This window comes from Lynx canadensis, chromosome F2, assembly GCF_007474595.2.
Source record: "Lynx canadensis isolate LIC74 chromosome F2, mLynCan4.pri.v2, whole genome shotgun sequence".
Taxonomy (NCBI): domain Eukaryota; kingdom Metazoa; phylum Chordata; class Mammalia; order Carnivora; family Felidae; genus Lynx; species Lynx canadensis.
The window spans coordinates 3,081,366-3,101,171 of NC_044320.2; the positions used below are offsets into that span (position 1 = coordinate 3,081,366).

Consider the following 19,806-nt stretch of genomic DNA (forward strand, 5'->3'; position numbering starts at 1 on the left):
GCTCCGCGCTCTCGACGGGCATCACCACGTCGTGCTCATTTCTGCGGCCCCGGCACAGGGGTCTGATACGTGCTCAGTGAACGGTTGCCGAATTGACGTCTAGACTGAGACTTAGCACTGTAAGCAGTAAGGTATCTTCACGTGATACATACCCACGGGGAGCCTCGTTGTGTAACCAACGCCATGGTTGAACGTGTGCCGTTTCACTGGTTTCACGCTTCCTCTATTTTGTGTGCGAACTTTAAAATTTTGGTGTATTTTAGGTTTTTTTCATAAAAATTACCGAGTGTCAGGATCCAAGAGGTCCTGGTAGTGCCTCCGGCCCATCCTTACCCCCCCCCCCAGTGCCTGAAGCCCCACCCCATCTTCAGGCAAGTCCGCTCGCCAGACAAGTCTCCGTGGGAGGAGCGTGCTTCAGGGAGGAATTAGTAAGGCTGCTGGCAGAGATTTAAGACATTCATCCAGTCAGGAATTCTTGGCTAAGCGCCTCCTTCGTTGTCAGTGAGGTTCTGGGGATTCAACAGTGAACACAGCACAAGCCGTCCCCAGGGTTCACAGCCCAGGGGACCAGATGGGCCAGCAGGTCCCGTACAGCGAGAAGCACGCTCTGCGAGGGGCTCCTCCCGGGGCCTCGTGACGCTCCCCTGCGGGCCTGGGCCCATCCTGTCGGGCCCCACAGAACAACTCAGCTCTGCCTTCCACGTGACAGTCCTTCAAGTGTTTCCAGATGCCTCTCTTCGGGCTAAAAGTCTCCAGTTTCTTGGCTGTCCTACAGCTAATGATTCGTGCTCTCACTGCTAGAGCTGGATTTTGAATGTGCTTTGTTTCATGTTTCGCTCATACTTTTTTTTGTTTCTCCTTGATCTTTCCTCAGAATTTGACAGATTCTGTCCTCAGAATTCCTCCCCTCTGTGACACCGGTCCCTCCCCCTGCCTCCCAGACTCCTCCTCTGTCTCGCCACCCTGCTGCTTTTCCACGACGCAATGAGTTCCGAGCACATGTCCGTCCTGGGCCGCCCTCCTTTCTCAGTGCGCTTCCTGGGCCGTCTAAACTCTCACCTCTGTGTCTGCAGCTTCCGTCCTGCCTTTTCTCTCGAGTCCCAAAGCCGCCTTTTAGATGGCTGCTGGGCCCCCGTTCATCCTACAGCCAGCCAGTCACCTTGCCTCCCGGGCAGCCCCTGGCCCTCGCCTTCTGTAGGTTACAAAGGTACCTTTCCTCGTCTCCATCTTGGAGCGAGCGCTGATCCCTCACCGTCCCCCAACTGCGCAGCTGGGGAGACTCGACACAGTGTCTTCAGACCCCTCCCCTCCCCCAGACCGCCCTCCGTCTGTCTGGCAGAGCTCCTTAGTGGATCTCATGAATCATCACTGCAGATAAGCAGCTCCCTCACTGGAACAGCCCTCAGTGGGTTCCTGTTACCCCCACCGCCCACCCCCCGTCCCATGTGAGGTGGAGGCTTCCAGAATAGACTGAGGATTCCTTCCATCCTGCCCCTTTCTCACACGGTGGCCTCACTAACCCCCTCGACCTGGGATGCCCTCTTCTCCACCCAGTGGAATCCTGCCCATCTTTCTCGCCTTCTTTCGCACAGCGGCTCCACAGCTGACGAGCCTCCCCCGCGGAGTCTCCGGAGCACTTTGTTCTTGTCGTGCTCCCCCTGTGCTGCCACAGACGGCTGCGCCCGCGTTCAGCCCGTTCCACAAACACCGTGGGCGCCACGAGGGCTGAGCCTGGGGCCCGGTCTCTGGGGCAGGAGGACTACACCTTTCCTGCCCTCGAGGAGCTCACAGTCTAGTATGTCCCAGCCCTACTAGACTGAGGCTCCTTGAGGGCAGGGATCGTCATACTCGCCTCGGTGCTGCCCGCACCCGCAGGCCAGGGGCCTGCGCACAGTAGGGCCCACACAACGCTCCAATCACGGCCTTGCACGTGAAAGCTCACATCAGCGTTCACTGAAGGACTGCTGCATTAGGAAAACTAGTTCCCAAAACTCTGCAAGAACTAAATATAATGATTTCATACACACACACATAAAATACATACTGCACCTAGACTATGACTTCTGGATCTCTTGCGCACAGTTAACTCAGGTCGTTGAGCGTTAATTCTGTTTGTTTCTGTTTAGCCAGAAGTGGAGTTTAACTTTGCATCTTGAACGTGTGTCATATGGCTCCCAAAGAGGCCAAAAAACGTAACTTTATATACAATAGCTCTCGGACACTTACAGGTCGCAGTACGTCACAATGATTAAAGAGATTCTTTTACTGAGTTTTACGCAGTTTTTATCGTATCAGAGATTTTGACAAAGTAGTAAATCTCAGGGGGTCTTTACTCCAGGTCAGTTAAAAGTGTTTCCCAAATCCCATTCTCCGTGACCTTGAAAGAAAAGATCTCGAGTGAACGCCAATTACCGTGGACTGCATGCATTTTGGGGCCCTGTGTTTGTTGGTCACTGTGCGTTGAGAAAAGGCTCTCGGGATGACCCTCGCCCCCCCGAGTCAGACAGTCCCGGGCCACACTTCCACGGGTGGATCCCCAGGACTCCCGTGTCCTCCGTACGTCCTGCGTTCGTGTTCACGGATGTGAACCCCCAGAGAAGCACAGGGACGGGAACCTGCGGGTGGCCTGTCAACGAGTGGAAGCACTCCCGGGGACCCGCGCTGAACGTGACCCCAGTGTGCACCGAGCCACGCATGTCCTGACTGACAGGCCGTAAGGGTACACGGAGCAGTTTTTGAACGAAAGCACCACTTAATCCCTGGGTAGCTCAGTTAGTTCTTCGGTAGCCCACATGCCAAGGAAACTGCAGTCCCAGCCTCAGCATCTGCCCTCCCGGAGCTCACGCTTCCCCCGGCACCCGGCCTGGCCCAGGGCCTTGTGCCTCCACATGGCAAGGTCGCCTGTTGGCAGCTGAGTCCGGGGAGGCATGTTAGGTTCATGTGGACTTAAGTCCTTTCTTGGCAAATGAGCGCAACACACTCATAAAATTCCAGTGTAAACTTTTACACCGTGATTTTTGTATCTTTTAAACTTTTTATTGCCATGCAATAAACATGCCAGGAAGTAAACAGCTCTTTGGTTTGTCACAAGTCAGGCACACCCACGCAGCCAACATGCAGAATCAGAAAACAGCCCTTTCCGACGACAGTTCACCCTCCAAGGGTGACCGCTAACCGTGGATTGGCTCTGCCTGCCTTTGAGCTTTATGTCAGTGGTATCACTCAGTGTGTGCTTTTTTGTTCGTTGCTTATTTCGTTCAGCATTTAGTTGGAGACCATCCGCGTTATTCAGGCAGTTGCCCCTCTTTCTCCTCGCTCTGTGGTGCTCCGGTTTATCCCTCCTCCTGTTGGGAATGTGCATGCTTTCCAGCTGGGCTGCCCAGAGCACTCTTGTGTCTTTTTGGTGAGCGTAGGGACAGGAATGCCAGCTGGGCGCGTCTCTGAGTGTCAGCGGGCGTGCACAGGTGTAGGGTCAGTAGGTCCTGCTGGTTTTCCGGAGCCGATATAACGTGCTGCCCCCAGCGGTGAACGAGCACTCCAGTCGCCCCAGACATAATGGTTTTATAAACCTTTGGAAACGACTCTATGTTTCTACGCTCACTGTTTTCACATATGAAGTTTAGGCAAAAGAATATAAGTGGGAGGGGCGGCTGGGTGGCTCAGTCAGTCGAGCCTCTGACATCGCCTCAGGTCGTGATCTCACCATTTGTGAGTTGGAGCCCCACGTCGGGCTCTGTGCTGACATCTCGGAGCTCGGAGCCTGCTTCAGATTCTGTCTCCCTCTCTCTCTCTGCCCCTGTCCTGCTTGCACTCTGTCTCTCTCTCAAAAATAAATAAACGTTAAAAAAAAAAAAAAAAGATATAAGTGGTAAAAGAACATAACCATTTCTCTGAAAGAACGCTGACCCAATACGTGTCACTGGGGAAGGCGCTCCGTGCTTTGAGTTGGTCTCTATCGCCGTGGTCTTCGGGAAGACCTCTTAAAGCAAACCATGTTCCTTGATGGCCGGTCTCTGCCCTCTACCGTCAGCTTCCATAGTGGTGTCATCGGAAACCAGCATCTACTCAGTGCTTTCCGTTGCCAGGCCTTGTGCCCTGAACTCTCACACGTTAGGTCATCTTAGTCCTCACGGTCCTTGGAGACGTAGGTGACGTCACCACCGCCCGTTCACAAATAAGGAGGCTGGAGGGCCGAGCTTGGGCAGTGAGCCCGCTGAGTCCCGGGCTCAGGCTGCCAGCTGTCGCGCGCCAGGCCTTGACCCGAGACGCGGCTAGATATCCGTATGTGCACTGTCGCGCTCTGCCTTGGGACCGCGACTGTGGGCATGTGGTCAATGCTTGGTTAAAAAGGGGAAAGAAGGAAGAAAAGAAAAAACCAGTGTTCGAAGGAATTCCTGCTCCTGTGATTCTCTTACTTGTTTTCAGTCAGAACCAGAGAAATTCCCCAGAGGGAGAGGCAGCACCTGGCGTGTGCAGGGGCCACCACCCGCATGGCCGCCGGGCGCTGCATCGAATCTTTGTCCCGTCACCTCCCGAGTGTGCGGCACGTGCCGCGTGGGCCTCTGGGGCCCCAGATACGGCGGGGAGCGGCGGTGGAAGTCACACATGAGGCCCCGCAGGGGTGACTGGAGGCCGTCTGCGGCGCGGGCCTTGGGGGCGGGGGAGGGCGGGCTGTCAGGTTGAGAATGTGGTCGTGTTTGCTTTTGAACTTTGTCAAGCAAAGCTGGCCTGTGAGAGATGTGTCCGGTTAGGAAGTAACAGCTTGGAGCGGCTGCGGCCGCGGATTTATTACATGTTTTTCGGACCACATCTGACCATCGACTCCAGTGAAGTTGCAGGCTGCCCCCCCCCCCCACCCCGACCCGGACATGAACCGTGCGTCCGGTGCTCGGGGAGGTAGAACTTGCACGGACGTGGGCGCAGACAGGAGCTCACCCTGCTGTTCAGAGTGGTGAGTGTTGTGTTAGGAAGGTCAGAGCTGAAGAAGGGATTTGAGAAGGCTGCGTGATATTGGGCAAGTGACCCTGCCTCCCTGGAGGAGCAGGGTCCCACGTCCCACCCAGCTTGGTTTTCAGGGTCACGAGAAACGGTCTGAAATGCTTCGGGCTGTGTGAGGCTGGGGGTGGGCGCACACCCTGTCACCGCTGCTCTGGTCACACCAGAGCGGCTCCCGAAGATCTGGAAGGGACCTGGGCATCTCAGTGCACAGAGGAGCGACCAGGTACTTCAGAGAGAAGTCTGGTCACCTGAATTTAAAAGCATTAGCTGTCGTGATCCACGTACCGAATATGACGACATTTCACAGATGTGTCACAGAGATGTGGACCTTCCACCTTTAATCCGTGAACGGTGTCTTATACAAGCCTTTTTAATCCTTTTTGATTCTTCATTTATCCTAGTAAGTGGACTCTAAATGAAAAGCTCTGGGTCTGATCGATGATACAAGGTATTTGTGCCACTTCTCTGTGTATTTTCTTAAGTGGTTTTGTATTTGCTTCCAAAATTCCTTTCAAAGGTGGTGTCTGAATCTCTCCTTAGTCATCATATCTGTATCCTTCCCTCGCCAGCCTGTTGGGTCTAGATATTATCTAGAAGAGTAATCAGTTTCTCAGGTCGTCCTACACACATCTTCAAATGTTCACGGCGTCTGAACTTCAGGGGTTTTTTTGTTTGTTGGGTTTTCTTTTTTTCATCCTTAGCCTTACCAGTAATTTAAAAAGTCAAGAGTAAATTGCAATTTAGTAGGAATTGATATGACATTGACCTTTTTTGCACTAAGGATTATGTCTTAACTGCTTCCGTGAGGCTCCTCGTGACCCGTCCTTGGCTCCTGCCCACACGTGGCTGTTCAGAGCTGTACCGTGTGCATCTGTATCGTTACACCTCCACAGCTTGGTTTTGTGTGAGCAGATTTCCAGTGAGGTTTAAATGTGCATTTCATAAAAATTAGTCTTTTGTACTTACACGGCTGTAAAGGTCGTTTTCATGCCTATTTCCTTCTTTGACTTCAGAGCAGTTCTTTTTACTTTCATTTTTGATTTTAGAGAGCGAATGAGCACGAGTGAGAAAGAGAATCTTAAGCAGGCTCCACGCGCAGCATGGAACCTGACGCGGGGCTCGATCCCACGACCTTGGGATCGTGACCTGAGCCGAAGTCAAGAGTCAGACGCTCATCTGACTGAGCCACCCAGGCGCCCCTGACTTCACAGCGGTACTTAAGAACGAGTAACGATTTCCCTTTTCGCTTAGGAGCCTGAGGCTCAGGAAGTCCTGTGACTTGCCCTGGATTGTGCGGCTCACAAGGGGCAGACCTCAGACCCTGGGCCCCTTCGTCCTGCCTCCGAGACCAGGGCTCTTTCTTGCCCATCGGCCACGGTGTGACCTCCTGCCTGACCGGGTCGCTGACTGCTCCCAGCCTCCTGGATTTCCCCACGCGCTGTGGTCTTCCCTCACCTGTGTGACCTGTAAGGAGAGGCCTCCGACCAGATGAGGCGTCATGTGTCAGTCCTGCACACAGTGACTCCGTCCGGTCGGAGTGCTGCCCTCCCAGCGCACATGGAAACCCTTGCCCTCGGTCCTGTTTCTGTTGCCAGTTTTGCCTCCTCTGCAGCCGTTTTTCATTCTTCTTCACTGAATTTTGTCTCCGGGGTCATTATCCCTAAGAACGTGAGGGGACAGCAGAGCGGCCACGAAGGTCTCCCTTTCTGTCTAGATGCTGGACGGAGGAGTGCAGGAAGCAGATGGAGAAACCCTGGCTTTGTGCCGGGTACAGATTAACACGCGGCTGAAGCCCAGCCCGGAGGGGAGCTAAAGTGCCCTGTGCTCGGTCCATTTGTTCTTGGCTGAGGGTTCGGCACCTGGAGGACAGCGGCCTCTCTCCCACACCTCTCTCTCGAAGCCCCACACCTGCATTTCAGCAGTACCTTCCGCGCTATAATTGTAGTGATCGCTCCAGAGATGGCAACGTGCACGTTTCACTTTCCCCACCTCCTTCGAGTTGAGTTAGCAACTGGACTGTGCTTACTGGGGTCGAGTCCTGGCAGCCGAGAAGACCCGTTTGCCACCACCTCGCTCCTTTGTGCTCTAGATGCCATAGGTTTCATGTGTGAATGTTAGTGACCTCTCAGAATGAGGGTGTGTGTGTGTGTGTGTGTGTGTGTGTGTGTGTGTGTGTTAGCTAGTATTTTAAGCAAAGAAACAGCCTTTCATACTTAACTCTGCACAGTGCGCTTCATTCTTTCCCAGCTAGGCGTCTTCCGTTCAGTTTCCCACTCACCCGAAGAACTCGAGCGTTTCCCGTGTACGTCTGTTGGTGGTGAATTCCATTAGTTTTGGGGTTCTTATCTGAAAATGAATTGAACTTCATCTCACTGGAATGGAGCTCCGACTTGACAGGAGATTTCTTTTGGCGCGTTACAGCTGTTCTTGCGCTGCCTCCTGACCTCTGTTCTTTCTAATAAGAAGTCAGGGGACTTGCTTGGGAAAGAAACCATCCCTCTGTCCGTGCTTTGTCGTTCTGTACTGGCCGCTTCCACGCGCTCCTCTTCATCTTTGGACTTCGGCAGTTTAACGAGGATGCACCGGGTGTGGTTTTCTCTGTACGGATCATACGTTGGCTTCCCTGACACTCCTGAATCTGTAAGTGTATGACTTTCACAACTATTCGTGCAGGAATTTTCTGCTCCAGTTCCTTCTAAAATCCCCGTTGCGTGTTTGTTACTCCTTGTGATAGCATCCTTCACATCCCAGGGTGTTCTTTTTCTCCCCCACCCCCGCCCCCACCAACCCCGGTCTTTTTTCTCCAAGTCCTTCAGATTGGATCGTTTGAATTGATTGATCTTCAGGCCGCCTAATTGTTCTGTCATCTCCACCCTTCCAGTCATTCGATCCTGCAGAGATTTTTTTCCAGATACTGTATTTTCCATTGTAGAGTTTTCATTTGGCTCTTTCTTACAGCTTCTATTTCCTTGCTGACATTTCTGATCTTTCCATTAATTATGAACAGATTTTCCTTTATATCCTTGAATGCAATAGCTCTTCAAAGTCCCTGCCTGCTAATTCCAACCTTGAGTTGTCTTTGGAGTTGCCTCTTTTACACTGTTTTTTCCTCAGGAGAATGGATCACACTTTCATGTTTATTTGTATGTTGAGTGTCTTTGAGTTTATTTGTATGTAGAGATTGTGGACTGGACATTGTGAGTGATAGATCGCAGAAACTCTGGAATCAGTTATATTCCTCTGGAGAATGGTTTGTGTGCTTTAGCAGGCGATTAGCTAGGCTGGTCTCGGATCGCAGATTCTCTCCCCATGCTGTGGGCAGTAGCCTATGTCTCAGTTCAGTTCTCTTAGCCTTAGCGGGGCTGCTCAGAGCCTGTCCTGTGTGCGTGGTTCCAGGTTCACCTAGAGATTTGGGCAGAATCCAGAAGACTAGGGCCTGCTTTCTGGCGAATGGCCCCCATGGTGCCAGCCCCCTCAGAGTCTGCCTGCTCTCCTGTGCCGTCCTAGGTCCATAGCCCGTAGTCACCGTCTGCATGAGTGTTGGTCCAGTAGGAGCTGTGCAAACTTGCCAGAAACAGAGAGAGGTCACGATTTTTAAAGAAAGACTTTTTTTTTAATGTTTGTTTATTTCTGAGAGAGCGAGAGCAGGAACAGGGGAGGGGACAGAGAGAGAGGGAGACACAGAATCCAAAGCAGGCTCCAGGCTCTGAGCCGTCAGCACAGAGCCCACCGAGGGACTCGAACCCACAAACCATGAGATCGTGACCCGAGCCGAAGTCGGAGGCTTAACTGACTGAGCCACCCAGGTGCCCCAAGAAAGATTTCAGTAGAAATCCCTTCTCTGAAAAGCATTTTGAGATGAGCAGTGCCACAAGCAAACAAAAGTGCGCTGTTTCCTGCAGTTTGGGAAACACGAAGAGAAACGCAGTCTCGGTGCATTCGTGAAACCAGACGTCCAGGCTCCTCTGCCGTTTGTAAGAGACAAAGAGCCCAGGCCGGCGCTGTACCACTGCAGGTTTTGCATTTAGCTCCCCAGTCAGCCACTTACAGATACACGGTTCACAGTTTCATCTAAAGTCTCCAGACTTGTTTTCTGCAAAGATATCAGCCGGGTTTTTGTTGTTGTTGTTAAAAGGTCAATTCCATTCCTTTGTGGTGAGGCAGTGTTGGGTAATTAAAAGAGATCATGTTTCAAAACTGGTATTCCTGAGAACTTGCCAGAACGAGCTCTTTCCCTCTTGGCTTCTTTTCCTTTCAGTCTGGATGTTTTCCAGATTCGCCTAAGTAGCCTATAAACCCAGACTGATTTCGTGTTTAGGTGATCAAAGCCCAATCTTGAAAATAACGTTATTCAAGCAAAGGGTATTTCCTATACTTAAAAGAAGAAATGTTGTGTAGTTTCAGAGGAGAGAACGGTAGTGCCTCCACTCACACGAGAAACGCCGCAGAAACGAAACAGAAAATCTCCTTTCTTTCCTAGTAGCAGAAGGTCAGGTGAAAAAGTGCGGAGCTAACTGACATCTACTTAAAAGTTTTACTGATCCCCCCCCCCACATGCTTTGTTTCCCCACCCTAACGATGGGTGGGACGGACACTACTAGTCTCGTTTAGGAATAAGCAGACACGCTGAAAAAGACGAGGCCACCTGCAGCCACACAGGCCAGCAGAGGCACAGCCCACAGCTTGTGGCTCTCGCTCTCTCCTTGGACAGCCTGGACGGCTCGGCCATCAGCTGTGCAGGACCGATGGCCCTTTTCCACTCCGAACCCAGTCTGGGTTGAAGATTTGTTTCTGCGTCTTAGCTCAGTCCTGGAAGGAGAGGAACCCACTGGACCACTCCTTCCCTCTCCATGAAAATGCCTCAGAAGTGAAATCACATTTTGTCGCTCCAGAATGGAAATGTAATCAGACCTCGCCGTACTTGCTCACGGAGGGCGCAAGACCACGAGAGCACAGTCGGCAGCCCCCCCACGCTCTCTGTCCTCGGAATCTGACTCGATTCCTTTGAGGACCATTTCTGTTGTTGTGAGGGAAGTGGAAAAATAAAAGAAACATCACATACTGTACTTCTTTCCCCTTTCACACCTGTCTCACTAAGTGGGGCTGGTGGATGGGCACGCGTTCGGATGTCTGTAAAGGAAAAGCCCAAGCCCTCGCTCGTTCGTCTGCTTGCAAGTTTGAGACCTAGAGGCTGGCGTCCCAGGGGAGACCGTGGGGGCTCCCTGCCAGCTCACAGCAGGCGGCCCGACTCTTTCACATGGAATGTATCGCTGCTAAAAATATTTGCAGTTTGGGAAAATATGTTTAAATTTGACCTCCTTGACCCTCTGCGCTTTCTAGCCTGTCGCTCGGGCTTGCGCCGCCCCTTTGCAGAGAACGGCTCAGAAATGTCTCCGTGTGCACGCCTACTCCGTCTATGGACTAGTCTTCCCACTGTAAAAACAGATCTTTTATGAGTTATTTATACTCTTGACTACTCTGAGCAACAAGTGACGGTTTCGCAGAAGCATTCCGACATGTGATTTTGGGGATGAGAACCGAATACCGGGATCCAAGTAGTCTTCCCCGTTACTGCTGCTCTACAAGGGACGTGACTGGCGGGTTCGGTTAAAGAGATACCGCAGTGCCTGCCATGTGCACGTGCTGTAAATGGACAGGACAGCGGTGGGACACGTACAGTCCAGATCCCACGGAGCAGCGAAATCGCATACGTGGTTATGGGGTCAAAGGGCTACGGTGAAGGATTCGGAGAGAGTGGGGGAGAGCGGATGTGGGTGGAAGAACCAGGGTGGACGGAGCCTGAGAGGGTCTCCCGCGGCAAGGGACCTCACATGACCTTCTGGAAGTTTTTGTGGGGGAACAGTAACCTTAAGATCAGGGTGGCCCATATCACAAAACAAGCCTTATGAAATAAACTGCCTCAGTGGGGCCTACTTAAAACGCAGTTCCCGTGGCATTAAAGAATATGTCCTGCTTGGCCACCTCATAGCTTGCCCGTATTTTAATTATTTGAAGAAGTTGGAAAAAAAAAAAAAAGATGATTTTTCCTTGACTTTTATGGGTTTTTCAGTCGTTAAAAAACTATGAAATGTTTGGAAATTCTGATTCGGGGTCTGTTACTTATTTTGAGGGCCCTGGAGGAGAGCAGGGTGCAGACAGACTAACCCGGGGGAGCTCCTCTCTCGGGCCACTGGCCCCAGGCTGGACTCCGGTTCCCAGTGGCCATCTGAAAGAAGGTGGCCTGCACTCCTTCCCTGTGGACAGTACAGGGCTGGAAACTTGTTGACCGCTCAGCAAGTTGACTCTACTGGGTGTGGCTTCACTCACCCACTCACCTCTCATTGTTTTAAGTATTTGGAGAGAGAGGTAAAGAGAGACAGAGTACAAATGAGGGAGGAGCGGAGAGGGAGAGAGAAGGGGAGGGGAGGGGTAGAGAGAGGGAGAGAGAATCCCAAGGAGGCTCTGCGCTGGGACTTGAACCCACGAACTGTGAGATCGTGACCTCACCCTCCAGACCGGCAAGGGGTGTGCCGAGCCAGCACTGCTAGGAATCTGGCCGGCCATCAAGAGTCGGACGCTTAACGGACTGACTCCCCCGGGCGCCCTGTGCCTCGTCGTCGTTCGTGCGCACAGCGATGCTCCACATCTACACTGATTCTGGACGCCAGACAACGGGCTGTCAGGTCGCAGCTCTCAGCCCAGTGGGAGCAGGAGGCGAGCAGACGCATGCTGGCGGTGCATCGTGACCAGGGTTCTGGCCTCCTTCAGCCCCAGGGCCGGCCTCCTAGCAGTGCCGGCTCGGCACGCCCCTTGCCAGCCTGGAGGGTGACGCTAACTCTTAAGCGCTCTTCAAGTTCCGTGCTCCTCTCTAAGCCGTGATCGTCTGGCTGGAGCACTAAGGAAACCACACTCATGTTTTCAAGAGGGAGTGGAATCTTGGGACCGAAAGCTTTTACTCTAACACACTAATGTCATCAGTGAGGAAAACATTCCCATGCCTTTAAAAGAAAAAAAAAAAAGCCCTCACGTCTGTAGTAATGGTTTGCTGACTCAGCAATTATGAAATGAATTTCTGTGCTTTCCTGACTTTAAGGTGATCGCATGAGTTAGCTTGTGTGAGAAACAGCCCGCCCCAGCCTCCCATCAGGCAGGAATGTCTTTTTGAAACAGTTGAGCAGATTCCCAGATTGGAAAGGGTCTGTGCAGCTGACCTCACTCTTTCATGAGTAATTCTGGGTGGTTATTGACTGCACTCTGCCAGAAGGCTCGAAACCGTGAATGAGCGTCATTCTTAGCTGCCGGGGGCCGCAGGCGTGCAGGAGAGAGCCGCAGCCCGGTGAGGACCGAGGGTTCGGGGACCTGCTGCCCACCGAGCCGCGGGGGGGGGGGGGGGGGGGGGGGGGGGCGGGCGCTGCGGACCGGGGAGCTGGTGAGGCTCACGGCGGCTGCCCCGGGCGGCGTGCGGGCTGGCGGCCACGGCTCAGGAGCCGCAGCGGCCCGTGGGGATGGGGGCCGGGGCCAGGCAGGGCGGCAGGTGGCCTCGGCGTGGCGGGTGGCGGCACCGGCAGCCCGTGGCCTCGTTTTCCCGATGAGATAAAGCTGAAAGTTGGGGAGGTTACTGGCCGGATTGTGGATTGTCCCCCGGCGCGCTTGGGTGGGGGCCCGTGTGCGTGTGAGGAGCCCGTCCTGAGGCGTGGCCGTGCCCGACCAAGTGCTGCTCGGGGTGTCTCGGGGCCGTGCCGTTCTGCTCACAGACCTCCCCTCCTGGCGCTCCTCTGGGTTTCCCCGAGCTCTCCGGTCTCTCCGGTCTCACCCAGTGCCCTTCTCTCCCCTGCGGGTGTGCTGAAAGTGGGCTCGCCGTCGGAACCGGGGCTCCTCTAGCCTTAGAGACCGGATCGGCTCTCCCTTTCGTCCTCGTTGCCCTCTCGTCGGCCGGCCGGCGCTCCTTACATCAGCCCGGGGGTGGGGGGCCTGGTGTGTGCCCGCTCACTCCGGCTGTCAGCTCCCCTTGAACCGTGTGTTCTCTCTCTAGCACCATCCTGGAGGAGGAGAAGGTTCAGCAAGAAGAACGAATGAGGATGGAATCCCGAAGACAGGTCACAGTGTCCTGGGACTCCGGAGGGTCCGACGAAGCGCCACCCAAGGTAGCAGGGGCCCCTACCCCAACTCTGGCATCGCTCCCGCTAACTCTCGAGGCTGCCGGTGCAGGCAGCTGCTGTCTGTGGGAGGCACCCAGGCGTCAGGGTGTCCCAGGAGCCGCCAGTGTCACGCCTCTCCCCTCGCCTGCCTCCCTGCTCCCTGCGTGTTACCCTCACCGCACTCGTTCCCTGGTTTGCATTTCGGCTGGAGGCCCTGCGTGAGGTTAGACGCGGTCTTCAGAGGCTCCTCCTCGGCTCGCCCCACCCCCACCCCCAGACTGCAGTGAGCACGCCAGGCGTGGAGGAGGGCTTCCCCTGGTCAGGGAGCACGCGAAGGATGGAGCCGGGATGCAGACCTCAGATGGACCGAAGCCAGACCCCTGAACGCTCCACGCTTCGCCCTGCCGTAAACTGAGTCCCGTGGTCCCTAATTCCCTTCCTCTAGGGCTGGGTTTGGTTGCGAGCCTTGTGCACACGCGCCGCCTACCTGCTCTCTGCGGCCGCCTTCCTGGCCGGGAGCCGGAGGCGTCGCATTTGCAGGTCAGGATCTGCTGGCTGCACCCCCGGGCCTCGCCTGTCCCCCTCCCCCAAGCCCTGCGGCCCTGCGAGGTCATCGAGGCGCCCCCACCCCCCCACCCCCCGTGCTCAGCCAAACAGTGGTGGCCGGGCTCTGCTCATAGTTGGCCATTAAAGCCTCTCATGCGGTTGAGAATTCTTCAGATACCTTTTGCTTTTGAAAGAAAGGTATTTTCACACAGTGGCTTACTTGCCATGAATAATCCAGTTCAGAACGTCTTCTGGAATTTAAATAGATGGTAGGCTTTACCTTCTGCTTGATGAGCTAAAAGCATACGCAGATACTGGCAATTATTTCATTTTCTTTTTGAAAAACGTTCAGAAAATCTGATAGCACAAAGTACTATTTAAATATTATGCCAACTTTTAACGATGCCTGAAAGCTTCTGTTTTCTTGGTCAATATTTTCAACTGTGTAATAGTAACACATCACACATTTAAGGTGACTACGGGTATTGACACAGTTCTTCAGAAATTTTGAGGTGGAGGGTTCCCTGGTCCAGCCTCCTGAACAAGTAGAAAAACTGAGGCCCAGAGGAGGAGGGCCAACGCCACCTTCGACCGGTGTTCCTTTGAGTGAGAGCGAAACCAGTGCACTTCCGTGTCTCCTGATTTAACGATAGATCTGCTGTCACCCACAGAAAAACTGAGAGCCCCTCATCCCAGCATGTAAGGCCCTCCCGCTTTGCATATACACTGAGCCACAGCACAGTGGTCCGGGCCTGGGAGGCATGAGAGTCTGGAAGCTAGCTCCTCAGGCCGAAGGGCCAAGTGGATCTCTTCACATGGGGCTCCGATGACTGGGCCGTCCGCCTCCCCGTTCCCAGCCTCACCATCCTCTCTGTGAAGCGAGGGTGTTAGCATCCCTCGCCCTCAGGGATGCGGTGAAGGCTGCCTGAGGTCCCGCCTCTGCGGCCCTGATGGAGTCACGGAGGCGTCAGGTGCTGTGCGAACCTGGCGGTGAGCCCCAGATCTTGTAGCGCTCCCCCAAAACTCCACAGAATGAAGAAACATTGTCCGTCTCAACGTTTTCCTGTAGCTCAGTCTGTAGAATGTTGGTTTAATAATGCTCGTGTGGCTGAATTTTGGAAGGTGTAGTCTGAGGTTAGGCTTTTTTCTGTTTTAGAGTACAAAGGCCTTTCTTTCTGGTTTCGAGACATTTTCAGAATGCCTATTTTGAGGCTCTTCTCTCCAATCGGAGATCGGGTCAGCACCTCGTAACCCACTGCCTGTTGTCGCTGGAGTTTGACCGGAAGGAGCTGCATGCTTCACTGGTGTGCTGTCCCTGGCTGGTTTCAGCCTGCAGCCCCATCACTGTGGCTGCACAGGTTGATACGTTTGCTCTTTGACACTTTGAGGAGAAGGTTGGCAAGCCCTGGATTAAACGTTTTCATGGCTGGAAACTCGCCAACGCTAGTATAAACCTACAGACGCTCAATGAGCATAAACAGACACACTCATTACCCGGCTCCCTTGCCAGCCGGAATCAGGTCTGGGCACAGTTTTCCCTCCTCCACAGTGGTCCGTGGAATCGAACTCTGCTTTATGGCCCCTGCATTTGACCGGCGTGCAGCTGAGTCCCTTGTCTCCGAGAGGCCAGCCCGCTAGCCCAGCATCACCTCCTGTCCCTCCACCCCGTTTAGCGGGAAGTCTGGAGCCTCATCAGTTGTTAGAGTTCTGCCTGTGCTGTTTTCGGACAATAAATTCCACTTAAACCTCTTCAGTTCATGTAGGACCTCCGGCTTTTGTAGATGAACATTGTGTACTAATAACATTTGTCACGTAGCCTAATTAGTTTTTTAAAGGGAAACATTTTTCTCTCCCACGTTCCAGATTCAAAATTGAAAGCTTAATTGTACTTAATGGCAAAGGCACCATAACCACAAAGCTGATTATCAAAAATAGTTATCAGTTTCTTCATCAATATTTAATACCAATGTTTGGACACAAAATAATCTTCAGAGAAGTTTGCCCGTGAGGAATGCAGCCCGGGGAGCCCCGCTCCAGGTTCATTTCATTTCGGTGATTTGTCCTGCACATCCCCGTCGGTTCATGGGAAAGCTTCTGGCTAAAAATACCTTTCTCTGCAGTTTTAAAAATGTATTTCTTGGATCTGCGGGTCCAAGACCGTTTCAGAGGGCTGTGGGAGCAACACCCATTTCGTAGTAATGCTCACGTATCCCTGGCCTCGTCCACTCCGCTGGCATTGGCAGTCCTGCTGCAGACGTAACCGCGGACCAAGCGGCCGTCCCCGCGACGCACGCCAGGGCGGCAGTGCCAGACCGAGCTGGTCATCACCGGTTCTTCGCCACCTGTGCCAGAGCGACGCCGGGGTGCCGCAGAACGACCCCGGCGAAGCGGTCACGCGTCCTCCGGGGGAGGAAACAGAAAGTACCGGAAGACGCTTGCGGTGCGGCTGGCCTGCGGAACTGACCGCTTTCCCCGCGGAAGACCAGTGTTTCTTGAAAAAGGAGTGGGCAGACGCTGTGGTTGGTCAGAGTCACGCATTCGGTAGGCGCTTTCTCAAGGGACGAAGCAAGACTGTGTCATCAAGAACAGATGATAGTGTTTGTGGCCAGTGATACAATTTGAGTGTTCAAGCAAAAATTAGAATTTTGAGAAACTTGCCCCCATCACCATGACCTGAGAGCTTCGGAATTCTGAGACTTTTGTGATGAGCTCAGAGTGGTGTGAACAAACATGACTTTCTCCGTACGTATGCTGAAATGGGTCGGCACTGCACAGGTCCACGGGACTCGGGGACTCCCGGTTTCCAGGTGACCGCTGCAGGATATTACAGGATCACACGTGGGCAGGTGGACGATGCGTTCCCAGTACAGGACGGAGTGATGGATTCCAACAGACGATACGTTTCAGAGTCCACGTCGCAAAAGTCACTCTTAAGAAACCGCCGCTTGTTGTTTGGGGGCAGCACCAACAAACAGTACCCACAGCTGTGCTAAGAAACTGTTAACACCCTTGTCTCCTCTCCAGCTTTACTGCTGCATGAGGCTGGGCGTTCTCTGTGTGCTACAGTCAGCGAAACAGCACAGCACACAGAGCAGAGAGGCTTCCTTCTGTGAAGCCGAACGTTGAAGGAATTTATCTACATACGTGTAACAGGTGCCCTTCTGCTCCCTGATTTTTTTTTTTTTAGTTTTGAAAAAATAGATACTTTTTTAACATGTAATTAGTTTGTTGTTGTCGTTTCTTGAGAGAGAGAGAGGGAATGAGGGAGAGAGCAAGCAGGGCAGCGGCAAAGAGGGGGAGACAGATGATCCAAAGCAGGTTTCGTGCTATCAGCACAGAGCCTGACTTGGTGCTCACGAACCATGAGATCATGACCCGACCCGAAGTCGGACGTTTACCTGACTGAGCCACCCAGGTGCCCCAGTTTGTTGTTATTTTTAAGTGTGTGTTTTCATCTCTACTAGTGTAAATATTAGTAGATACATTCCAGATGAACAAGAGCTCTTGGAGTCTTTGGTAATTTTTGAAAATATAAAGGGGTCCTGAAGATAGTGTTTGAGAGTGGCTGTCTCAGCAGCGTTTCTCAGCCCGAACAGGACGCAGCAAGCACTCCGCTTACATAAGAAGCATTTTGGGACGCCCCACTGCTGACCCTGAAGTGGAATACGTGGGTAATAAAACGCCTTCCTAATTGCAAAACACTGGTTCTTCCAGGAGACTGCTAACTGTAGAAGGAAACTACAACGTTATGCACACGCCTGTAGGAGACCCTCAGGAGCGGTGAGATGGTCAAGTGCTTGCCTGTGTGTGCACACCACGGGTACAGACAGCCGCTAGGCCTGCAGAGCCCACGGCCCCAGCCGCGCGTGAACGCGCTGGCCGTGGCGATGCGATTTTCTGGAAGGGCGAAAAATCCTGGTACAAGTTCAAACAAAACAAAATGGCGCGTCAGCGTGCACAGTAGCTGCTGTTCCGGTAGGTTCGCTGTGTGGGAAGCTGTGCCACGTGTTGTTTGGGTTCAGATCGCAGGACCGTTGCTGTTTACCTACGTATGGTCGAGCGAGGCACCTGAAAGGAGAGCGGGTCCCGTCGTTCTGACCCCCGGTGCCCTCGCGGGTGCCCTGGACGCCTGCAGGAACACTGCCACCCGACGGAGAACCGCCGGTTTAGGGTGTGTTGGCTTTTCCTCCCCCGCCTCACGTGGCCAGACTTGAGCAGAATCTCCCGCAGCTCCACGGTTTGCTTTTCTAAAAACCTTAAAATCCGAGTGTGTGTCTTAGAGGAGGAGACGGAGTAACCTGCCGAATGGTAGTTCCGAGGCGCTCACGTGGAAGCCGTCCTCCAAGAACTGGACGTCAGTCCCCACGACAGCCCCGCCCCCGTGACCCCGTCGGGAATGTGGCGGCGCAGAGGTGAACGGCCCTGACCACAGCCCGCACCCCCGCCCCCCGCCATGCTGGCGTCCTGCTCGTAGGGAACACGAACAGCCGTCTGATGGGACACGCGCTCTCCATGGTCGCTGGTTCGCAGAATTCGGTTTCGCGATCGTCTTGTCCGCCATAGAGCCCGTTTTCATCCTTTTCCCTGTTGTTTTATTTTGAAATGGAACTTTGCAAGTGCTCTCTTTTGTTACCCACTCAGGTATTTGAGTCCCTGTGGGACGTTGTGTGGTGACTTTGCCGGCCCCTCATCAGTTCCTTCTGTATTTTCCGTTTTATTTGTCGAGCCCAAGCACACTTGCCACAGGGCGGCGTCACCGGGGTCGAGCAGGTCTGCCCGCGTGGATGGTGCAGTCTCTTCACGTTGACGAAGTTGTCTGAGCCGCGGCTTTATCCTCTGGAAAAGGGTGATAATACTGCCCGGTGACATTGCTCCTCCAACTGTCAAATCGTATGGAAAGCACGTCAGCTCGGTGCACACGGACACACTGAGGAAAAGTTGTTATTTTTGCCTGTTACTTACATGCGACCTCCAGGACTCAAGCCACGGGACACAACTGTACCACCATCAGAGAGCTGCTTACTGTCCTGATTCTGCCTCCTCCCGCGCTTGGACTCCAGGAGTCCCACTCCGCCATGGCGGTGCATACGTGTTAACACATACCTCTGAAATGAGTGTTGCGGGCGCCTGGGTGGCTCAGTCGGTGAAGCCATGGCTCGGGTCGTGGTCCCGTGGTTCGTGGGTTCGAGCCCCACACCAGGCTCCGCACAGACAGTGCAGATCCTGCTTGGGAATCTCTCTCCCCCCTCCCTCTCTGCCCCTCCCCGCTTGTGCTTTCTCTCTCTCAAAAATAAATAAACTTAAAAAAAAATGAGTGTTGCCGGTCCAGTGTCATAGAACAGAGATAATGGAACTGTTTTCTTTTTGCCTCTCCTTCACTACTTGTTCAAATGAAATCTTTAAAAATATAAATCTGAAGAGTAGTCCCTCAGGCATCATGGAACATACTTGTAGAAAATGCCACCGTAGAACACAGAGTAAAGCCTGTGACACCCCCTTGATGTCCCTTTCCTGCTTCCGGGGGTCTCGGGGATCCATCCTCCTATTTGGTTAAGTTTGGGGTAAACTGCATCTGGGCCACTGTAATGCAGGCTCATGGGCTAAGGGAGCATTTCCACCCGAGAGATTTTTTTTTTAAATTTTTTTTTTAATCTTTATTTTTGAGAGAGAGAGAGACAGAGACAGAGTGTGAGTGGGGGAGGGGCGAAGAGAGAGGGACACACAGAATCTGAAGCAGGCTCCAGGCTCCGAGGTGTCAGCACAGAGCCCGACGCGGGGCTTGAACTCACAAGCTACAAGATCATGACCTGAGCCGAAGTCGGACTCTTAACCGACTGAGCCACCCAGGCACCCCCACCCGCAGAGATTTCACAGCCCCACAGTAGCAGGGCTTGGGCAGGTACAGAGGTAGCCGCAATCCCAGTCAGGATTTGAATCGCGTGACGGAGGAGAGCCGAGGACTTAGATGTCACGTCTGTGGAAGAAATCAGGAGGTTGCACGTAGAAGACTCAGAAGTTGGGGTGGAGCTTCCCAGGCTGAGGCAGGAGGCATCCGGGCAGTGGGCCGTGTGAGCAGAGCTGCGGGGTGATGAGAGGGTCCTAGACACCCAGAAGCCAAGCAGGG

At 53.4% G+C, this 19,806-nt stretch overlaps 1 protein-coding gene across 1 annotated transcript in view; it reads left to right on the forward strand.

Moving 5' to 3' along the window:
- The window catches only part of PTK2 (protein tyrosine kinase 2), a 241,902-nt gene that overhangs the window by 189,986 nt on the left and 32,110 nt on the right, over nt 1-19,806 (forward strand). Inside the window, 1 exon segment of the mRNA XM_030304586.1 lies at nt 13,031-13,142. Within this exon segment, the coding sequence (XP_030160446.1) occupies nt 13,031-13,142 (112 nt within the window).